The sequence below is a fragment of the Melopsittacus undulatus genome, chromosome 3, assembly GCF_012275295.1.
Source record: "Melopsittacus undulatus isolate bMelUnd1 chromosome 3, bMelUnd1.mat.Z, whole genome shotgun sequence".
Lineage (NCBI taxonomy): Eukaryota > Metazoa > Chordata > Aves > Psittaciformes > Psittaculidae > Melopsittacus > Melopsittacus undulatus.
The window spans coordinates 79518852-79540884 of NC_047529.1; the positions used below are offsets into that span (position 1 = coordinate 79518852).

A 22033-nucleotide genomic window follows, 5' to 3' on the forward strand; every position below is an offset into this window, starting at 1 on the left:
ATGTCGAGCTAGAAATGTGTCTGCTGGATACTCAAGTGTGTCCTACCGGAATGGATGTTTCTGGGTTTGTTTTTCTTCTCCTCCCTCCCAGTATATTTCAGCACATCCACTTTACTAAAAAGTGCATACATTCCTTGGCCAACAGTCACACAAACACATTAGCTGAACCTGATGCTTGTGCATGTAGCACCTTTTATCAGCGGGTACTGCCAAGCAAACTAGGCCTTGCTACTCTCCGATGAGGGCACTGAATGAAACAAGGCACTTGAAGATCAACTCATACACTTCTAAAATGCAGCTAAAATGACAATGGCCACACAGGAGGAGTTTAATGCACAGGGCTCAGACCAGAAGTCCAGCGAGTTTATAAACTGCTTCCAGTAGGGACTGTGAGTGGCAGCTGAGCTAAGAGAACAAGCATGGTGCAAGCACACATGGTAGACTGCTGGAGGGAAGGTGGCTGTAGGCTGGGGATACTGTTGTATCTGCAGTTCCTGACCTAGAACACCTGGGGTCTTTGGATTTAATACTCCTTCATGGATTTTTCATCTGTGAGCTCAACCTAGTTGCCCCTTATGTTCACATAAGTGTTTAGCAGCTGTAAGCTTCCATGGCAGTAAAGTCCAGTGCATGACACGCAAGCTGAGAACAGTTGTCTCCTTTGGCTTTGAACTGCTCACATCACCACAAAAGCAAGCTAAAAAATTACCAAGAGATTAATTAATTTCTGCCTAACCAAGTTAAATTCCTTCCTGCACTTTCAGTTGATTACAATATTTTTAAGATAGAATCTGGCAATGGAATCAAAGTTAATGTCCTGAACCTTCAGTCTGCAAGACTTCAAATTCCCACAGATGAACACAGAACTACTGCCAGATCTCAACTCTATGTGTGGACCTTGGCTTTTCTCCATCTACCAGCAAGTAATCAGCTTCTGCCAACTTAATTGTTTGCCATTCTTTGAGGATATCCTAAACTGGGACCATTATTCAATTCTAATTCTCAAGTATCCCACTTTTGTACCCTTCACCAGCTAAGTGAAACACAGACAATGACATAACCCAGTACAAGAGAACAAGAAGGTTCCCATTCACAGCACTCAGTGGTTGGGTGGATGACCATTTCATTGCATATGCTAACCTGGAATCTGCTTTCTTTCAAAGACATACTGAGCACATCCTCTTGCATACAAGGCATACTTTAAATAAACCTTTTTTAAAAAAGAAGCCTTTAGCATTACTTTAAATATGACAAGCCATAAAAATGTATCAAGAACACACGACAGAGGGGCTTACAAATATCACATGGCAAAGAATATTTAAAGTTTTCATTCAAAACTCTTTCCATAAAAGCAACTTGAATCACAGAAAAATACTGGTTTGTTGATGACAGTGTGGTAGAAGGTCAATCTGGCTTCCCCCCCCCTCCTACTAATGTATCAGCCTCTTTACTAAAAGACAGAAACTATCATTTCAGATCTCAAGCCAGATTATCAAGACTTGCTGCAGCAATTTCAGCCCTTCCTATTTCCTTCATCCCTTGGGATACAGATTCTTCCCCCTGAGAACTCTGAAGAAACAATGATGCTTTTCCCATCCTGCAGGTACCACTACTGGCAAAAAGTGGAAGAAGCAAAACTAACCAAGCTGTACATTTATAAATAAATTAAAAAGTAAAGCATTTCTAGATAAATAATATTACAAATATTTTTAGAAGTAAATTTGTCAGAGAATTCCTATAGTTCTTGGTTGATAAAACCACTGCTGTCATCATTTGCCCATTTGAAATTCCTCCAAGGACCTTTAAGGCAACTAGACTTTTAACAACTCAGAAAATCTTTAGTGACAGATTGCACACTGATGCCCACAATAAAGTGATAAAAGGCATAATTTCATAACAAATTTATGTTGATACCTTAACTACTACAGGGACTAAGCAACGCATTAAATGTTTACGTTTAGTCTATAATTTCTGGTAAAATTATTTTCTAAAACAGGAAATTAAGGATTTGATTATTACTAGTATTTAGAAGTCTACATCTGTAGCTAGCTCTTTTAGTTTAAGAATATAATTTCTATATTGGAAATAACTGGAAATGTGCAATAGTGGCTCCGCTGATACTGTAAGTGTCCGCCACTGACAATGTAAGTGATAAAACACAGGAAACTTTTAAAGATGTGGTAAGGCTCTACCTCTACTCTGCCTGTATGCTTGGATTTTTTTTTTTTACTGCATATTTGCAAGAAAATCTTCTGTTCCATTTCCAGTATCTTTGGAAATACTTCAATTAACACCCAGATCTCACAGAAATCAAAAAGCAGATGTTCCTAGTTTTAGTGCTTAAGCAGCTTTGCCCATTTTCAGTGAAAACTCCATCTGTTTCCACACAACACGGTGCATTACTGCAAGATTACATTCTATTGCAGGATACTTTCCATCTGAAGAGTTACTTTACATTTAAAAGAAAAAAGATATAAATCTATAGAGTTATCAAATAAATGGAATTCCTATTTTTGGTTATATTATATGCCATTATATATATATTATGCAGATATTTATGTACTAAACACACAATGTCATAGAGAGGCTTGGGAACACTTTTTTGAGAGTTTTTTACCACCACGCTCATGACACCATGTGCTTTACTCTACCTTTTAACTGTATTATTTAAGGCTAGATTTTCAGGCTTTAATTCTAGAAATATTACATGCTGGCCCAGGAGAAGCTCAGGTATTTCTTCCCCCTTGTGCCTCCAGGTACAATAGAAAACTCATTCTTTGCCATCTCTGTTTTAAATTACAATTGCCTCCATTCTCATTAAACTGTTGTTAAGAGACAGTGAAAACAGAATCAAAATGCTTAGAAAAGAAAACATTTTGGTACAGCTTTCCAAGAACATAGCAGTGGGATTCAGAATTACAGAATCACATATTGGCTGAGGTTCAAGAGGACCTCTGGAGTTCATCTGGTCCAGTCCCCCATCTAGGGCCAGTTAGTTGCCAGGTGGTGTTTGAATATTTGCAGGGACGGAGGCACCACTACCTCCCTTTGCAATCTGTGTCAGTGCTTGGTCACCCTCACAGCAAGAGTGTTTCTTGATGTTCAGCTGGAGCTTCCTGTATTTCAGTTTGTGCTCACTGCTTCTGGTCCTGCCACTGGGCAGCAATGGGAAGACCCTGGCTTTGTACTCTTTGTAACCTTTTATTTGTATTCATTGTATTTATACACATTAATAAGATCTTCCTGAGCCTTCTCTTCTCCAGGCTGAGCAGTCCCAGTTCTCTTTGCCTTTTGTCCTATATGAGGTTCCTTCAGCAGCTGCATGGCTCAGAAGCAAGCACAGAAATAAGCACAAAAAAAATTTCAATGCTTGCCTACATGGCAGAGCCACACTTCAAGTGCTTGGTTCCTCCCTCTGTCCCCCAGTACAACCAACACAAAGAAAAGCAGCACAGTGAAGAGCTCAGGCCGATCTAAATATCAGATACATCAGCAACCGTGCCAAGGCAGACATAAAATGCCTGAGGTCCAGACACTGTCCTTGGGAGGTAAGTGATAGGAACTGATTTATTTTATGAGAATAAATATGCTTCCTGCTTTTCACATCTACACAGGAATATAAAAGTCTAATGCAGGAGAAAGTACTTCTACTGAGGGAAGAAAATAAGTATAAGATCAAATGCCATTGAAACCACTGGGCCTCAACTAGATCCATAAACACCTTCCTACAGTAGGGCTTAGTGATTAGGAACTTCCTGCATTTGTATTTCTGTTGATGTTACACAAGGCTTCATCTCCCTCCCTCAATGAAAGCTCACAGCTTTAGGTCTTCATTAAATAAAGCTTGGCTCCAGTGTACATCATAAAAGTAAAAATTGATAGGAAACAGAAGGACATGGTCACAATGAGACATACAACAAAACAGCACAACATGAAGTCCACATAAGATGATTAAAAATTGATTAGACACGGACCATTTTTAGGTTCATTGTCACATTTAACATTTGTCTACTCTTTTGTACTTATTACCTGGGCACTGGGGAGAGAGGCTGCAGTTTCAAGCAGCGGAGGTCCCACTTCCTGTACTGCTGGGACTGGATCCATCGCTCTGTGGTTTTCACCATGTTCTGTTTTTAAACAAGAGAACAGCACACACCAGCTGTATCATAAATGCTAAACACTAATTTCAAATGATCTCAAGAGTATGAATATGTTGAAATAACTTCTACAGCAAAGACTAACAAAAAAAAGCACAACTTCAAAATCTTTCCATTTCATGGTTTTAGGAGGAAAGAAAAAACCACTGCATTATAACTGTCCTGTTGTTTGTCAAAAACAAACAAGACCATTCACACGTAAGTGGCAGAGAAAAGACTCTAGGCACTTGGAGATTTTATTCTGGTAAGACGGAGAGTTATTATTCTTCTATCATACCTTAAAAATAATGGAAGATATTAATTGTTCACTGATTCATGCTGATACCACATGAAATAAACTTTTGGACCCTCTATCCATCACACTACAAAAATGTGCGCAGATACAATAATCTTTACTGTCCTACCGGAATAAGTAACATGAGTCTACTGACATAGTGCTTCTGCCAAGCTTTACTGTAATCACCAGAAGGATGATGTCTAATATTTAATATCCTTTTCTCTAATTAAATGTAGCAGGCATGATTCACCCTAACATTGCTACTAAAGATGTTCAAATGAGCATAACAAAAATTAAAATCTACGCTGCAGAAGCAATTTCTGCAGTTTACAGAAACAGAAACAAATTTACAACGCCTGAAGTGACACTAACCTGCATTCGCATTGCTATTGCAAGAGAACCAACAGCGTTTTCAGCAGCATGGTTGTCTCGCTGACCATAGTTGTGTTTTTCTGTAAAACAGAAGTATTGCACTAATAAGTCACAAAGCTTTTGTGAGTGGGAGCATGTGTAGTTGAAACTATTTCCAGTCAAAACATTTCTGAGTGTTGACTTGGAATTTAAAGTCACTGACAAAATTGTAGGTGGCTTCTTTAATATTTCAAATTAAATCACCCAGGAGGATGGATATACAGTGAAAAATCAGGGAGTAACTGTATGCTCTGAAGCGTATTACACAAACATACATGCATAATATGCATATTGCACACGTGCATATGATAAAGCATATGAATACCTCAAAAAGAAAACAGGGAAACACTGAGATCAATTCCAGGATCCAAATTATTGGATCAAACAAAAAAAAACCAAACAAAAAAAAAAACCAAAAAACAACAAAGCAATCACACAAAATGCAAAAGGAGTGAGAAAAAGTGCAAGGCAGCTGTGAGGATTTAAACAACTATATGTATTTATATAACAGAACACCTATAAGAGCATAGTAAAGCCTGTCTCCTTTTCCACACACCCATTACATCGAGAGAGAACAATGAAAGGGTCACAAAATAGTAGATAGGATTACTATCCAATGGGATTTATAACTTGGAAACAGAGTATGCAAGATTTTTTGAGCAGCAGGAACTATCTTCATGAATGTGACATTTAAAGTAGATATTCTGAAGTCTACACAATTCAGATTCCAACTTTAGAGATAGTTATAATTGTTTCTAGTGGCAATATATCATATAATAATCATACATTAGCTACCCTAACTAAACTTTATTTTGTCATTTTCTCGTAATGATTCTTCTGGCTTGTTCTGCTGTTGATTATTGACTTTTATGTAGACACAATTTCGCCAAAATTCATATCTTAGTCTCTGTGGGCATATCAAGGCCCTAGCTGCATTCTGAAGGGCGTAGACATTACTGTAATAAAAAATAACAACTGTATGTTGACAGCTTTAGCCTTTCCCCCACAGGGGAACTGAAGTGCAAACCATGACCTGGTCAAGCTCTCACTCTACTCATCCCATCTGTGCATCATAAAACGCTCACATTGCCTTGCACAATTATCCCTCCCAACAAGGGTCCCGGTGGTGGCAGGCCATGGAAACCTCAGGCTGAAGCCTGAGTGGCATCTATACATCAGTGACAGAGCTAATGAAGCAGAAGGTGACAGTCCTAGCATTAAACTCTAATTAAGAACGTGCCTCAAAAATCCTTTAAAATTTAAAAAAGAAAAAAATAAGTAAGAAGAAAAGAGCCTTCTGGAGATACTCAGATTTAGAGTGAGACAGAGGAGTTTTACTGGAACAGTCTATCACAGTCATAAGTTGACTGTTGTTGCTTTGAGACCAAGCTGGGAGAGCTGCCAAAGAGACAAATGAAGTAGGAAGAATGAAGTTTAAAATCCCCTTTCAGACAGCTGTGCTTTACAGAAACATATCAACTTTTTATGTTATTTGGCTTAATACAACTTCTTTATCAGGGCAGAGCTAGCATGTGTGTAAATACATACCAGAATTAGGCATTTCCCTTCAATAAACTACTTCTCTCAGGCTGCGTATGCTACACACTCACCCCACAAATGACTAACCAGGCTTTTACAGGGGTGAAGGGGAAGTTAAAGGTGAAAGTCATGCAATCCTGTGATTGTCTTGCAAGCTCATGTGTGCAACAGCTCTCTTAGGATAAATTTTCCAGATGGAGACAGAATAGCACTCTCTGCTTTGGATTACGGCCAGAAAATCAGCTGAACTGCAGACATGGTGCTCCCTCCTCTGACTCACCCCAACAGAGGCCCATCCACCCATCTATTCATAACCTACCATGCAGAGTTGCTGTCATGTGCTACCTGTCTGCTGAAGCAGTTTTGAATAGAGAAGAAGCAGGGAAATGGTTGAATTTCCCACTAATGTACTTAAATCATATGAGCTTCAGCTTTCAAGTGACCCCAAAGGAGCTGGACATCAAAACCCAAATAACCTGGCACCCTCCAGTTTTGTTCAGAAAATTATTTCCATTTCTGTGCATTTGCATATAAAGTATTTTCCTGCATAACACTACCAGCATTCATTTGATTCCAAAATCACTAGTGAAGCAGAAGAACATTTTGCACTGCTAGAAATTGGAGAATGTTTTGAAATTGTGATAATTTCAAAATCTTTGATCAGGTTAAAAAAAAGGACTTGAAAAAATATCTGCCACTTTGGAGCAAGCACTTTTAGCTTTTACTCTTCTGGCTGCCCAATTCAGCCAAGTCCTTCCAAATGTTGAGGGGTTTTAAAATATTTGTGTTTTAATACATGTATAACTATGAAAGATAGAAATCCAGCCATCATCTAGCAATAATAAAAGTAATTTCACGGTTGTTGCTTTCAGGTTTCACTTAACTCCTGTAACCCCGCAGATGTTAAGCTGGACATTTCTAAAGCAAGAAAAAATCCAGAGCAATTTCCAAGCACCTCAGCCAGATTCTACCACATATTGAAAGTGAAGAGTCAGTTGTAAGACTCAGTTTCTTCTCAAAGGTCATGAATACTCCACAATAGGCTTTTAATCAGTATCTTGCAATTAAACTAAGTACATTCTTCCTGTCAAACAGACACCCATGTTTCATGTACCTCTCTAGTAAGTCTTGAGGACAGATTTTTTTTTTAGCTGCTAAAATGCATTTCTGCTATTCTTTCAGAGTTTTTCCAAGATTCTGACAATCTCAAAAGCCTAACCATAAAGACAGACACTTGGTAGACAGACACTTGGTAGATAAGCTCTATTCAAATTATCTTATAAGCTCTATTCAAATTATCTGCGTAATGAAATCTTATGCTGCCTTTCCAAATAAATCCTTGGCATGGCCCACTGCTAGAACTTGAAAAATGCAAAGAAATCTATATACTTACGCCAAATCTTACATCTCCTGCCTTAAGAATGAAAGTTGCTGTGGTACACTGGGTGTCAATGGGACACTCAAATGTTTTAATACAGTTTTCCTAACAACAATCTTTTAGGCAATGGAAAGAGTATTATCGATAGTTCTATAGAACAAATACTTAAGTATTTATATATCTATACATATATACTTACATATATATGAATATATATCTATATAATTCTTAAGTCTCAAGACATGGCATAGTTATACTGCTTAACTTCTATGTCTCTGAAGACCCAGACTCTCTCTGCAACAGGGGAAGAGAACTAAGTATATGAAAGTGAGATTGCACCAGACAGCACATAGAGCCAGGAGAGCTGTCATTATCAGTGCCCACTCAGACTGCTAGGATTGGCTTACCCCCACCCTGTCTTCATAGACCAGCACCTCCACCCTGAGTCCAGCACCTAAGAGGTTTCTGCTTAGGATTCGAATGAGGAGGGACTATTTTTTCATTTATTTATTTATTTTTTATAGGTGCTACCACCATTCTCTCTTTTCTGTCCCTTTCGCTTTCTCCCCCATTCCTCCTTCATAGAAGAGTATGTTATACTAGTATATTGGCTACCTGCTGAAGAGACCTGTGCTCCAAGCCCTGCCCTACAAATACTTAACAATTTTATCCACCAAACCCTATGCAAAATAAATGGTCATTAAATATGTGAGGAGTCTCCTAATCACTACACTAGGAAAAATAAAAAATAAATTACTTCTGGACAATTCATGCAACATCAGCAAGGAACAAGGCTCGGTACCCAACCCTGTGATCCTCATTAGGATCAGAGCACTGGTCTGGGAGGTGGAAGATGAATGCCTAAATGTCTTCAGACAATTGAGTGAATTATAACACAGATCTCCTACATCCCCAGCATGTGTTCAAGTCAAGAGGATATCATGAAAAACAAGGAAAGGAATATCTATGGCCACATGTTGTTGCATGGCAACAACAGCTGCTTTATTACAAGTCTGATCTTGCATTAGCTCTGCATAGACTGCTTAATTTGTCCATAGGGAATACCCCTAGTTTAAGAACCATACAATTAGTTGTCCTTGGCCTTATTCCCATTTTCCCAGTTTTATATCAATAGATGTCAATAAGCACACTTGTAATAGATTCAGAAAAACACATTAGCCAATCACGCTACCCATGTACTTCTTTAGTTTCTCATACATTCACAGAATAATCCCATCTGGACAATGAACAGTCATATTCATATACATATGAAAAATCTACAAAATACCTAGGGATCTTCACAGGACTTCAAGGAATTTTACAGGAAATGCAATTCTAGCAATAGAATACAGTAACTTCCAGGAAACTTTCTTAGTTTTATTCCTAATACTTTTCTGTAGCATTTTTAAACTGAGAAATTAATGAACATATACCCTCTCTGCACACCAGTCAGGGAAGAGGGAGGATAGGAATCCAAAGCTTTTTTGCAGGAGTAATTACTACAGGAGACATTCTTCCTGTTGTCAGCTACATATGATTTCTCTGCTCTCCTGAAGAGCTTCTCAGGACTTGGCAGGTCATGTTTTTAATCCTCTATTCTCCATGTTCCAGATGAGTTCACAGAAGTCACACACTATACAAAACACCACTAAATAATAGCTCATTCATTGACCCAAACATCTTCTCTCTGAATTCTTTGAATCTACAGTATCATCACTGATTTAAGAATCCTGGTATAAAGAATCTGTTCCAGCCTTTCTTCCCTCACGTGACATCTTTTTCCTATTTATACATCAGAGACATGTATACATCCCCTGTACACAAACACCCACTTTTAAAAGCTCTTTCCCACAGACATAGCTTTCAATCATATTTCGTTGCCACCAATGTGCCACACACTTAGCTCAAAGACTTGTCGTACATCACTTTCAAAACCTGTTGTCTTTTAACACCTCTTACCTGACAGCAAATGAAGAGAACAACTGATTACGGTGGTTCCAGGCTTTATCCAGCTCAGAAGAACATCATCACGTTTTGTACTGCAAACTACCACCACATCTGCGTCATGAAGCTAGGGACAGCCCAAAACACCCCCCAGAAACAAAACAAGAATTAATGTTAGAAATACGTTCTTAAATATTCATCATGTATTATTCATTTGCACAGCAATGGTCTTTGAGCAAGGTATTTTCAGACAGCAACAACAAAAAGAAAAAATTCCAAATTGATGGCTTGATTCTAACCCCACATGAAATTTAAGAACAGTTAAAATGAAGTCAGGTAAATAAACCATGAAATTGGGCAAGTGGAGTCAGTCAGCACCAATGATATTTAATGGGGATTACATATTTTCAAAGAACAAGCCCTATCATTGTCCAAAGTCCTGTCCAACAAGATAACTTGGAGAGACTTAAGAAAGAGAAGGGTTGAAAGACAGTAAATAGGCTATTATATATAGTACAGTCCACCAATCTGACAGTAGAAAACCAGGCCAGCTGACAGGAATGCAAGATGACCTGATCCGCAAACGTCAATGCCTTTGAAGAACACCAATTAAAGCGTTTTTCCCCTTCTCAGTTCATGTTTGCTAATCAGAGCCTCTGATTTAGTTCAACCTGACAGATGTTAGAGTAAAAACGGTTACTACAAAAATTCTTATAATCAAAGACATAAGTGCCTTCCTTTCCTCCCCTCTCTGAAACAAGGCCCTCTACCAGTTATCGGAATCACCATGAGATAAGGGACAGGACCAGAAGCAGATGTATCAAGATCCATCAAAAAAGCAAAACACAGACACAGCACTGCCTCAGGCCTGAATGTAAAAATTATATCAGAGATACAGTGATTTGGGGAATATTTTGAAAAATGTAAATTAATACCAAGTGTCACAAACTCGGCAAGTCTCACTATGAATTGATTTGTGACTGACAAGCGTTCCAGCTTCTTTTTTGGCCAAAAGTGCTCTGACACAACCCTGCCCAAAACCCCAGCCAAGACAGAAGAGCTACAAATCCTGTCAGGATAGCAGATTTTTGGCACAGCTAAGCATCCAGGAGAGGAGAAGAGCATAACTGTGGTGGAAAAGGCAAAAAGCTAAAAAACTCCATATTCTCTTCAGAGGACAAAAGGATGGCCTAACCCTCCTTAGAGATGCACATACAGAAACAAAGCCAAAAGTGCAAAAGATTTACTTACTTGACAAATGACTAATGCAATGAGCTGATTCAGGCTTCAGTGAGAAGTCCTGCAACACTCCTATTATTGCCTGCAAACGTAGTCTCAACAGTCATTCAGCCTTATCCAAATTGTTTACACTCCTGCATCTGGTGTGAATATCAACTTACATGTCACTCCTAGAAGGACACGTAAGTCATGATGCCTGACCAGTGCCAAGTCAAATCATACTGAGGAATCTGCAAGCAAATTTGGATAAAAAGATGCTGCAATGACTGTGCACAGAGAGCACTATGTTGAGGACAGACTTTCCCCTGCAAAAGGAGGCAGTCTCTGCTGTTAACAGTCATCACAACACAAAGAAAAATAGTCATTATTCTCAGTTACATAAATCCAGCCTTTCTTTTTTGCAAGAAAAATATTTATTCATATTCTAGCAGTTATAACTCATACACTGAAAGTCGGGTATGTCTTCCCAGGCAAAGCCTCTGGGACAAGGACTAAGAGCTTTGCACAGCACTTAGCATGGGGAAACTATGAACCAGTTGAGAACTCTGCAACAAGTAATAATTTTGACATATGTTCAGCCAACATACTCATGACAGAATTGATCCAATGTAACTATAATGCCAGAAAACAGCTGACCTGACCAAATATTCATCTCTATGACTACCAATCATAATGTTCAAAAATGTTCTTAACAGATGAACACCATCATTTTTGTAGCCAATGGTAACTCTAGTTTGGATGGCTAATGTCGCACATACCTGTAAATGTATTGGAAAACCAGCTGAACCTTTCATCTCATTGTCCTGCCCCACCTCCTCCATGAAAAAAGTTGTATTACAGGGCAGGGAGCAGTTGTCCTATGGGTTGAAGACACATTCACCTCAGAGCCCTCCCCACCATTATTTCCTTATTTCACAAAGAAAGTAAATGTAAATAAAAGCACATATAATTGCAAATCTTTTGCTATAAGCAAGTATTTTATGTGCAACTATTGAAAAAGTTAATGGAGAATCAATAAAGTAAATATCACAATTTACAGAATCTTATTCCCCTATAGTTTTTGTTTGTTTGTTTGTTTTTTCTAAATACATCTAGAAACTTGTTTGACTGCAGAGTGAGTCCACTGAAAGCAAAATAGCTGTTTACAGAATTTTAGGTGTCCTTAGAAGATATTTATGTGATCTCCATCAGCGGATTTTGGTTTCAATTAGTTGCGCCCATGCGTCCCCTATGTTTTTTTAACTTCTCTTCCCATAAACTATTTTTTGACAGCAAGCAAACAGCCCTGGGAGGCATGTGCAGGCTTATCTCCTACATCAAAACCAAATCATAGGTGTTAGAGATGGAAAAGGCCTATGAAATCATCACATCCAACCTCGTTAGCAAATGCACTGTGCAGTCCCTGGACAGAGGACACATCCAACAGGAACCAGATGCTACAGGCAGCCATAGCCAGAAAGTCAAGGAGGTAGCCACAGGGGGGAACATGTGATCATAAGGCAACCAACAGCCCAATGCTCCCTGGAATGCCAGGCTGTATTCCATGAAGCAGGCTAGAGGAAGGAATGACAAGTATCATGCCAAATCATCCATAACGTACTAGGCAAAAGGCTGAAGACATAGAAAATACTCCAGTAGTATCCCACCTTCTTACCAGTAAATATTTTTTCAGTTGGGAAGAGCTGTGCCAATAAATAATCTGAAACCTCATAAAAAATATGACTCTTTCCACCAAAATTTATATAGAAGCAGATTAAGACACACCACCCATTCCCAAGACAGGACACCAAATGTTAAAACAACAATACAGTCTTACCAGCCAAGTATTTAATGATAATAGTTCAAATAGCTGTATATTCCAGATAAATTAAGACCCATTTTACCATGAAGCCTGCATAAAAATTTGATTTCCCCATAGGTGAAAATGACTGCTACAAAAGAGATTTTTAAATACATAAGAAAAATTATTTTAAATTAGTATTTTAAATGTAAAATATTACATTTAAATTTTTTGGGTATGAAGTTTGGCTACCTAAAATTTGAGAGATGGGATGAGGAATATGAACCTGATTCAAAGTTTTGTCATAACTCCCTTTATGAAAAAGAATTATTTTAGGTATTGGTTTACAAATAAGGTTTCAATTCAATCACAGCAAGCTTCAGTGTTGACTCTAAGAAAAAGAAGACTGTGGCCAAAAGAGGTTCTTATCCAGCCTGAACAGGAACCTCCCATTCATGCACTCCAGCTGAACCACACTCCTACTTCTCAACCAGGATTTTACAAACAAATTTTCCACTCTTAATTATACCTAGATAAACCAATTTTCAGTTATTTTACAAAAAAATTGTAAAATAGCAGCTCTCTTAAAACAAGCATGGCGTAATTCATATACAGACTACATTTAAGATGTCTTGATGTTGTGAATTTAGATGACTGAAGCAGAATTAAATTTTCTCATAGGTACTAAGTATTACCCATATTTCAGCAAGAAAGTAACCTGTATTTTTTCAATTTGAATCTATTTGATAACTTCTTTTCAAACTAGAAAGCCTAATTCTAACATAATAAAGGATTAAACACATCAGTTCCCATTCTTCACCTGTAATGCTGAATCAGTTTTTGGGTAGTTCCATTTTTAAATGACAAGAGAGATGTTCCTGAAAGTATGTCACTAGGTCAATCTTCTGTTCCCCTTAACAAAATATAAAGCAAGAAGGGAAAAGAACACGCAAAGTATGTCCATTATTCATTCAGGTCAAAGTAAGGAAATTAAAATGTACCATAGTTTATTTTATCCCATTTTCCTGCCACAGGACAGAAAAGACTTGCTTTAACCAAGCACACTAAGTCAGATGGTACTATGCTGCTTGTCAGCAGAGGTACCTCTATATTGCTAGACTTTTCCTAAAGTAGACTAATACATACCTTCCTTTTGACCATTTTCAACATATTGTTACAAAAGTACATGAGTAAAAGAAACAGCAACACGTCCACAGCAATACAAAACCCCCTTACAACCTTAGTGTTGTGTGTATCATTTACATCAAAAGAATGTCTAAAGAAAACACTTGTTAGGCAATGGATTAATACACACAAGGTACACCCATCCTTAAGATCAACTTTTCCTTTCCCGGTATATATTGCAAAACAAATGCACCCCAATGAAAAGTTCATACTCTTCATAAGTTCATCCATCATTTTGTAAATTAAGTTATTATACTACCATAGGTTACACTTTCACTACAGCACTCAAACTGCTACTGTAAAGGTATCACATTCAGAAGAAGGACAAAAAGCGTACAAACCACGTCTAAAGTTAGTGTTTTGTGCAGTAAAAACAAAACATGAACTAATTTTTCTTAGTCTTGGAAAAACCTCAACATCAACTAACATTTTTTAACTTGAAATTCGGATGAAAAAAAATCTCAAGAGAAGAAACCCTATGAGCGTTTGGACTGTTTTTACTTAATCAGGATTTAAAACAAGCAAGAGAAAATAAATTCATAGCATCAGCTATAATCATATTACCTAACAATGTTATATTTCAAATACAGGTTGCCATAAGACACCAGTGCCTCATTGTCCACTAGGAAATCTGTGCTCAATTTCTGACTCTCAAGTTCTGAGAATATGAAACAGAATAGTTTTCCCTGTATATATTAGATTTTTATCTAGGAGCTAGAGTTAACGATAACAGAGTTACATCCAGTCAGGTCCAGCAGCACTCTGGGGGTTACTGGTGACATGCTGCTCCAGTTTTCCAGACAACAGAAGAGGAAGGTAGGTTTCCCCCAAACTGCTGACTAGTCTCCCAGGCAAAGCAGAAACTTCTTTACTGCCAAAAGTTAAAATGAAGCTGGGAACACCAATGTGCAAACCCTCAAGCTGCCTCCGGCTTAGGCCTCCTATTCTGTTTCTCATCAGTCACCTGCTGCAAGAAGCTTCAGGGAAAGCTAAAAAACAAAGCACGATTATGGGAAAGCATCTGGATGGAAGGAAACAGATCTCTCTCCAGCATAGACAGCACTGCAAAAGCAGCTCTGGCCTGGTCCAAGTCTTTTGCTGTGAACCCGTGGAAATGCCTCTGACCACCCTGTCACCCACACCATCCAGCCCAAAGCAGTCCTCTAGCACAGTCTAGCAATGAGAAATAATTAAAGGATGAGACACGGGTAGTAGTGGTTCACAGTGCTCGCATCTCCAAGAGAGGCATATGTTTCCTATGTGCCATCAGTCACTTAAAGCAGAGAGCTGAGACAGCCTCACAAAAACATCTGCAGCTGTGAAAACACAGGTTTGCCAGAGATCTTTCTATCACAGCTGCCTAAACTTACTTCCTTCTCCTGCCCTTGCCTTCAAAACCCAGAGGTTTGAGACCATCATTTTGCATTGGCTGCCACCTTGTGGAACGTGTGTCAAATCTAACGCAAGAGCTGTCCCTCACACCTCACCCCTACAGCAACTTGCAAACAGCCTGCGGAGTAGGTGTACCACTTCTACAAATAATATCTGCACCTCTCCTCATATGCTCAAAGGATAACACATTCCCAGTTGTATTATTCTAGAAAATGTGGGACTAAGGACCAAACTGGGAAGTCTGAATGGAAGTCATTCCAGCTTCTAAGTTGTTCAAAGCTCTGCAAAAAGCAACAAACGAAGACCACATAAATTAGATACTTCAGATTAAGGGTCCTGAATTTCTCTGAATCCTTTTACAATGCTCTTCAAAGATACAGACTGTGATCCTCCTTGTCCCAAAAGAAGTAGCATTGGCAAAACTTTAAGACACAAAGTCAATGAAAGTCATTTCATACAGATGTCTATATACAGAAGAAGAAAGCAAGCATCTCTCTCACATACCAATGAAAAGAAGAAGGAAGACCTAACACGCGTGTTTTAAACCATACTCTGAATCCTTTCTCTCACAGCTACTGGTGTAAAATAATGAAGTTATAGCAGCTGCTGTATGCAATATTTGGTAGGGTCCCCTGTTTGCCTGAGCACCATTTCTGAACAAGCAGGAAGAAGAGCAAAAATCCTGACACACATTGGCTACTAGAGAGCTCCAATGCAACCCACAACTGTAGTGATGTATCTCCCTCTCAGGAGTGGCAGTAAAGGGGAGCAGTGCCACATGGCAGCAAACAGGAATGCCTGGATGATGGGGCTGCAGGATGACCCCCAGCACTGGGCAGACAGAAGTGTGCTCACCTTGGTCTGCAGCTGAGGGGCTTTCCACTGGCAGCTCACGGTCACAGCTCCCTCCCTTTGCAGCATGCACTGCAAGGCAGCACCCACTGCCCCACTGGCTCCCACCAGGAGCACCGTCTTTCCACCTGCGTGACACAAGGCAAATTGTTCAGACACCCTCGGCTGCAAAGGTGCTAGCACCAGGCTCCATCATGCTTCAGAGTTTGAGCATCCATGTGAACTCCTCTCCTTTACTAGGCTCTCCCCCCTCACTAAATCCATCCAGAAAAGCCAGGAAAGAGGCTCATGACAGGACAGTGCCATGTGTCTGCACAACCCCAGCAGCTGTAGCACTACCGGCAACTCTTCTGGAGCCCATGCAGTAACACAAAACACAGGTTTTAAATTGTTTCTTGGCAGCCCTCTAAATCTAGTAAAGAAATACTGCTCTTCTGGTTCTCTGGTATTTTATTTGCACAAATCTTTTCATTATCTTTTGTTACCAAGTACATTTTATCTCCTGCTTACAGTTCTGTTTCAGAAATCCTTGTTTCAACAATTATGAATCACTACAAGAGAGAGTACTTCTGAAACACTGCCTTAAACTAACTGTGTCTTCACACACTGTAAAGCCACTTTTATGTCTGCTATTTCAATGTTAGCATTTACCTAATGCAATCAAAACCAAAAGATCTGTTCAGCAGTTATTTACAAGCAGACCTGAATTTTTCCAACTGTTCACCCTACTCAAAATGGTAAGTGAAATGCCTGAGTGATGTTTGTATTTCTGTGTTTGTAAACTCAGATGTCTCCAGTGGCTTCAGGGAGATTACAGCTGCTGATGGCAGGTAATCTCTTCCTAATATCCAGAATGTGTAGGACAGAGGTCCATTTCTGCAAGTATTCCATTCAGATCTCACGGAGGTTCCTCACAAGCAGGAAACAAATGTATGTTGGGCAGAAAAACAACACAGACCAGAAAACACAACCAGGTGATATTATATTTGTCTCTCAGTCAGGATTAAACCTAAGAAAAACAGTTAGGCTGAAATTAATGTAATAATTATGATAGAAGGTCTCACCTAAATCTTCAAGAAGCTCCATCACAGCACATGCAGCAGGAGGAACTAGATAGTTGTAGGCATCACCATGTATCAAACGTCCTAGATTTATACTGGACAATCTGCAGCAGAAAATATGTCATTTTTTTCTTTTAGGAATTTGTGTAATACAAATTCTCAGTAACACTTGTAACATGGCTAACAGCTAATCCCAAGAGCAAAGGTGTCCTGCAAAAGTAAATCCTTTGATATACATGTGCTGTGAGTGATTTGTATCATCATGTATCCCACTCACACAAACACTAAGCCTCAAGAGAGACCAGGAAAAGGATCTGTGAGTTACAACAAGTAATACAAGCCCACAGTACACAGGCAACTCTCATCATGGTGGGCTACCCATGTCACATTGAGACACCTCAGTGGCTGCAAGGGAACCAGAGCAGTGCTGCTAGAGCCATCCTTCTAGGCTCAGGCTGACTTGCTGAGGAGAGCTCAGGTGTTCTCTTTCATATACAGAATAAGAACACTCTGAATTTTCCATTCTCTGACAATCTCTAGTACTCCGGATAGTGGAAAGATAACCAATTTGCCAAATGTTAAGATTTTTTTTTTCCTGACATGAAAAAAAAAACAGAAGAATAAAATAAAATCATAAAATAAAATAAAATAAAATAAAATAAATATAGGTAATGGTCTGCAGTTGAGAACAGGAACACTGTAAGTGCAGCAAAATGGTAAGCCAGACACCTAAATTATGCCAGTGTTCTCTCCAGAGCAGTGCAGCTCTAGACTGATTAGAAAGTTGTGCTAATGGGTCCAAACTATTACAGCCTACTCTCCCACCACGAGAGTGCGCTGTAAGGTAGTGAAAACCTTCTCCGCAACTTTTCCATCAGTCCTTGTGAAAATTGGGGGGTTTGTGTTCAGTACTTGAGACGACCATTACTGAAGTACTGAAATACATTAAGTGTTGTAAGTAAATCAGAACATAGTTTTTCCTTTCTTTGAAAAGACCATGTCCTGAATATATGGTATATAAAGATTAAAAAGATAACGATCAATATTACTTCAGCAAAAGACATCTCATTGATTCAGTAGCACCTTTTATCATTGCTCAAAAGCCCAGCTAGACATATTGTCTGAGGAATCCATTAATGAAAAGCACAGGGGAAAATTGATTTTACAGAGCCATCAGCCTTTTGTCTGCTAATCTTATTTCTCAGTGCTTTACTTACCCATCCACATCCTTCTCTGGTTTCACAGCGTTTAATACCTTACTGCTATATAAGCTTTCTTGGAGGTCAAGGGCAAGGCCCTGCACATTAGGATCCTCATTCAGTCTCAAGATTTCATTGACAATCTAGGAAGTTAATAAAAAGCATTAAAGATCAGAACACATACAAAAGAAGAATCTAATTAGAAGGGGATAAAGCCTATATTTAAAAACTAACTTTTCTACCTTAATGTATTACTACAACTTCTAAATAAAAAAGCAATAACCCGCTTTCTTTGTTTTATATTTCCACAGCTTACCAAATTAAGCCACCTTAACTCTATTCTAAACATTTTGCAAAGGCAGTACATATTACATGACATTATGCTGCCAAAAGCATTTAGTCTTTCACTGTTCCAAACTTCAGCAAAAGTTTGACACCGTAATGGCTTGAGAAGGCGTTTTTAGAAGAAGTCTTCGTTCAAAACAGGACTAGATCATATACCAACACAGAACAGGGACAAAAAGGTGTAACCCTGGAAAAAAAATTATACAAGTGAAGTTTTATTTTATTACACACTTGATCGCTTCATCACCAATGTGCAATGCTGATCCATACCGATAAATGCTCTTCTGCTGTGACCATGAAGAATACAGTGGAGTACAACACACTGAAGGTTTTTTGTGTGTGAGAAATGCCATGTAAGCATGTCTTTCTGTTATATAAATAAAATCAGTGTACAATCACCACAAAGCTGTATAATTTAAATGGATTAATATCCAACAGAAAATTAGGATTTTTTTTCCTTACCTAATATTATGCCTTCCTAAAATACTTTTCATCTAAACTATTCAATATAATTGTGAACTCTATTGTCCAAACGCTTGATATACAATCAATATTAAACTAGGGGAATTTGGTAGGTGTTAGGCTGTCTGCAGCTCTGAACCAAGAGAATGTGCTACTTTCATGCTAACAAAGATTATATAAGCATGTCACTGGTATAGAAATGCCTCTTCAATTTGCTGACTTCTGAGACAGAAACAGGCATGTAAAGTAAGACCTTGTGATTTTACAGGGTTGGTATACATTCTAATAGAAAGTAAGGATGAGTATACACCAGATTATGGATAAGAAAACATCCACATTTTGCTTAAAAAAATCCTGAGATGCTACAAACCCTACAAGACAGCACTTAAAGGAAACAGCTCAGAAATAGCCTGAATCCAATGAACTTCAAACTATATTCCTGCTTCCTGCAAAAATAATTCATTTTTTCCTTTTTTACTGCATTTATTTTAATTCAGCTTTTCATTATAACATTTAAAATGCTTACAACCCATGCACAGTAAAGCAACCTTGTATTAGTACGTTTTTGTGCACAGGCAGTCATGACAGAACAAAATGTGCACAGTATTGAATTCCCTCCCACTTTCCCAAACCAGGGAAGGCAAACTAGCATGTGGATTTGAACAGATGAAAAAAAACCCACAACTTTGTCATTGTGAATAAGCAGAAAAGTAAGGAAACTGTTATGAACTTTCATTAAAGTAACTTTCTTCAAATAACAAAAATACCCCACTTTTCTCCTTATGTACATAGCTCAGCTATTTCTCAAGATATTACTACAAAGTAACAGCAACTACTGTTGCATACCCACTATATTTTACTTATTTCTTACTGTGTTACTCAACAAATACAACACATGCACCAACAGCAAAGTGTATTTGATCTTAATTTCAAAAGCCCACCCTTCTTAAACGGGTAGCTGCCTATTAATCATTCACAAAACTTGACTCCTAAAATTCTTCACAGTAAGTTCCTCTCAATATATCTGGAAGCTGTTCTTGAGATTACAGTGCAAGCCAGTAACATTTTAAACAGTACACAAAATCCACAAGCCTGCAGGACTATCAAACTCTCCAAGCACAAGGAGACCAGGTGGGAACACTGGCATCTTTCACTACACATTCCTTTACTGTTCTTTCTTTCAAATGCCTCGGAACCATGCATATTAATATGGTTTGCTATATTTAAAACATACTTGATGCTAGTGCTGTGCTTCCAGCCTAATGCCTTTGACAAAGTAAGAATTCATCCCTCTGGTGATACAGAGTGGGTGATTTTGTTAATACATAACTGAAACATTACAAGATCAATAAGCAGACAAATAAATTCAACCTCCTCCCCCTCTATCATCAATTAATCTTTAATCTCCCAGAATAACTTGGCCAAGAATCAAGTACAGTCACAAGAGCAACTGGGGAAGATAGGATACCGTGCTGGTATGAGGGGATCCTGCAGTTAAATATCAGACACAAACCAAAACATTACTCTGCTGATCCTGTCTCAGTTTACGAGGAGACAGCAGACAAGCCCATTACTTCCCTTTTTTGCCCACACTTGCCAATACGGGGATAACACTTGCTACTTGAACTAAGGCAGTCCCAACCCTAATTTGAGTTAACAGAGGTCAGTCAAAGTGATAACAAATGTCAGCAAAAAAAAAAAAAGCTTATGATGAAAGCAAAAAAAAAAGAGTCCTTCAGGTTCTGCAGTTACCTCATCCTTGCTGCTGCCTTCAGGGAGACAGATGTGAATAACACGTAGACCAACCTGCCAAAAGAAAATACTTATAATTACCAAAGGCAAGTAGCTCATGATGAATAAAAAGTATATTGGCTAAGGCTTACCTCTTTGGCAAAGTTCTTGTTTATATCTTGAATCAAATGATCATTATGTGCCTTGGGGAACAAAACAGAAACTAAGTTATAAAATGAAAATTACATTGAAATGTGCAGGTGTACGAAAACAACATAGTGAGGATGTTTGTGCCTATTAGTTTTCAAACTAATAAAAAGGTTAGTAATTCTAAGAAAGAAGCAGCAGGCCATCCAGTAAAGTTATTCTGGTTTGATTAAAGTGTGTGTTGATATTAACCTGGCTTTATAGACACAAATGGTCATTTCCTTAATGTAAGTTCACCATTTAAGAAAGGTACCAGTCTGTTTCTGAAGGCACTTCTCCATCCAGCCACACAAGGGTGAAAAAGGCAATAGCAGTACTAGCATTTCCTGCAGCGTCCCCATATCACCTAACCACACTGGTCTGCTTTACCACCAAAACTAAGACAAATCATTATTAACATACATTACACCTAGTTTTGTCAATACAGAAGCAAGAGACGTTATCAGCTCCTCCCAAATGACAGCAGGCACTCACATTAGTATCTCCTGGGTAGATTTACCTGGGAGACTATCTCACCAAGAAATTCTCCTCCCTGAGGTCTCTACATCAGTATGTACTGTATGTTATTACAATATTTAATCAGAATAATTACAATTGAATTTTACTCTTCAAGTTATTCTTGATCCTGAGGAAGCTCTTCAAATATTTTCATATACTCTAAACAATAAAACTGAGAATTCAATATCCAGAACTAGAAACCTCTATTTTCAGTGAGGGTTCCACCCTCAAAAACGTTCCACCCTCGTAACAAAATGAATAAGATTCTTCTCACAGCCATGATTATAGATAAAATCTGTCTTCCAACCCAGACAGCAGCACTGAAATAAATCATTTTAAAAGGGTTTGTTACAATTTCATGAACACATTCTACATT

General features: G+C 38.4%; 1 protein-coding gene across 1 annotated transcript in view; it reads right to left on the reverse strand.

Annotated features, from left to right (window-relative positions):
• The window catches only part of MTHFD1L (methylenetetrahydrofolate dehydrogenase (NADP+ dependent) 1 like), a 156496-nt gene that overhangs the window by 130989 nt on the left and 3474 nt on the right, over positions 1-22033 (reverse strand). The window contains exons 3-10 of the mRNA XM_034060760.1: positions 21105-21155; positions 20974-21027; positions 18433-18557; positions 17219-17319; positions 16158-16282; positions 9722-9833; positions 4807-4886; positions 4030-4127 (exon numbers count right to left, since the gene is read on the reverse strand). Coding sequence (XP_033916651.1) covers positions 4030-4127; positions 4807-4886; positions 9722-9833; positions 16158-16282; positions 17219-17319; positions 18433-18557; positions 20974-21027; positions 21105-21155 — 746 coding nt within the window. The remainder of the gene's footprint in view (positions 1-4029; positions 4128-4806; positions 4887-9721; positions 9834-16157; positions 16283-17218; positions 17320-18432; positions 18558-20973; positions 21028-21104; positions 21156-22033) is intronic.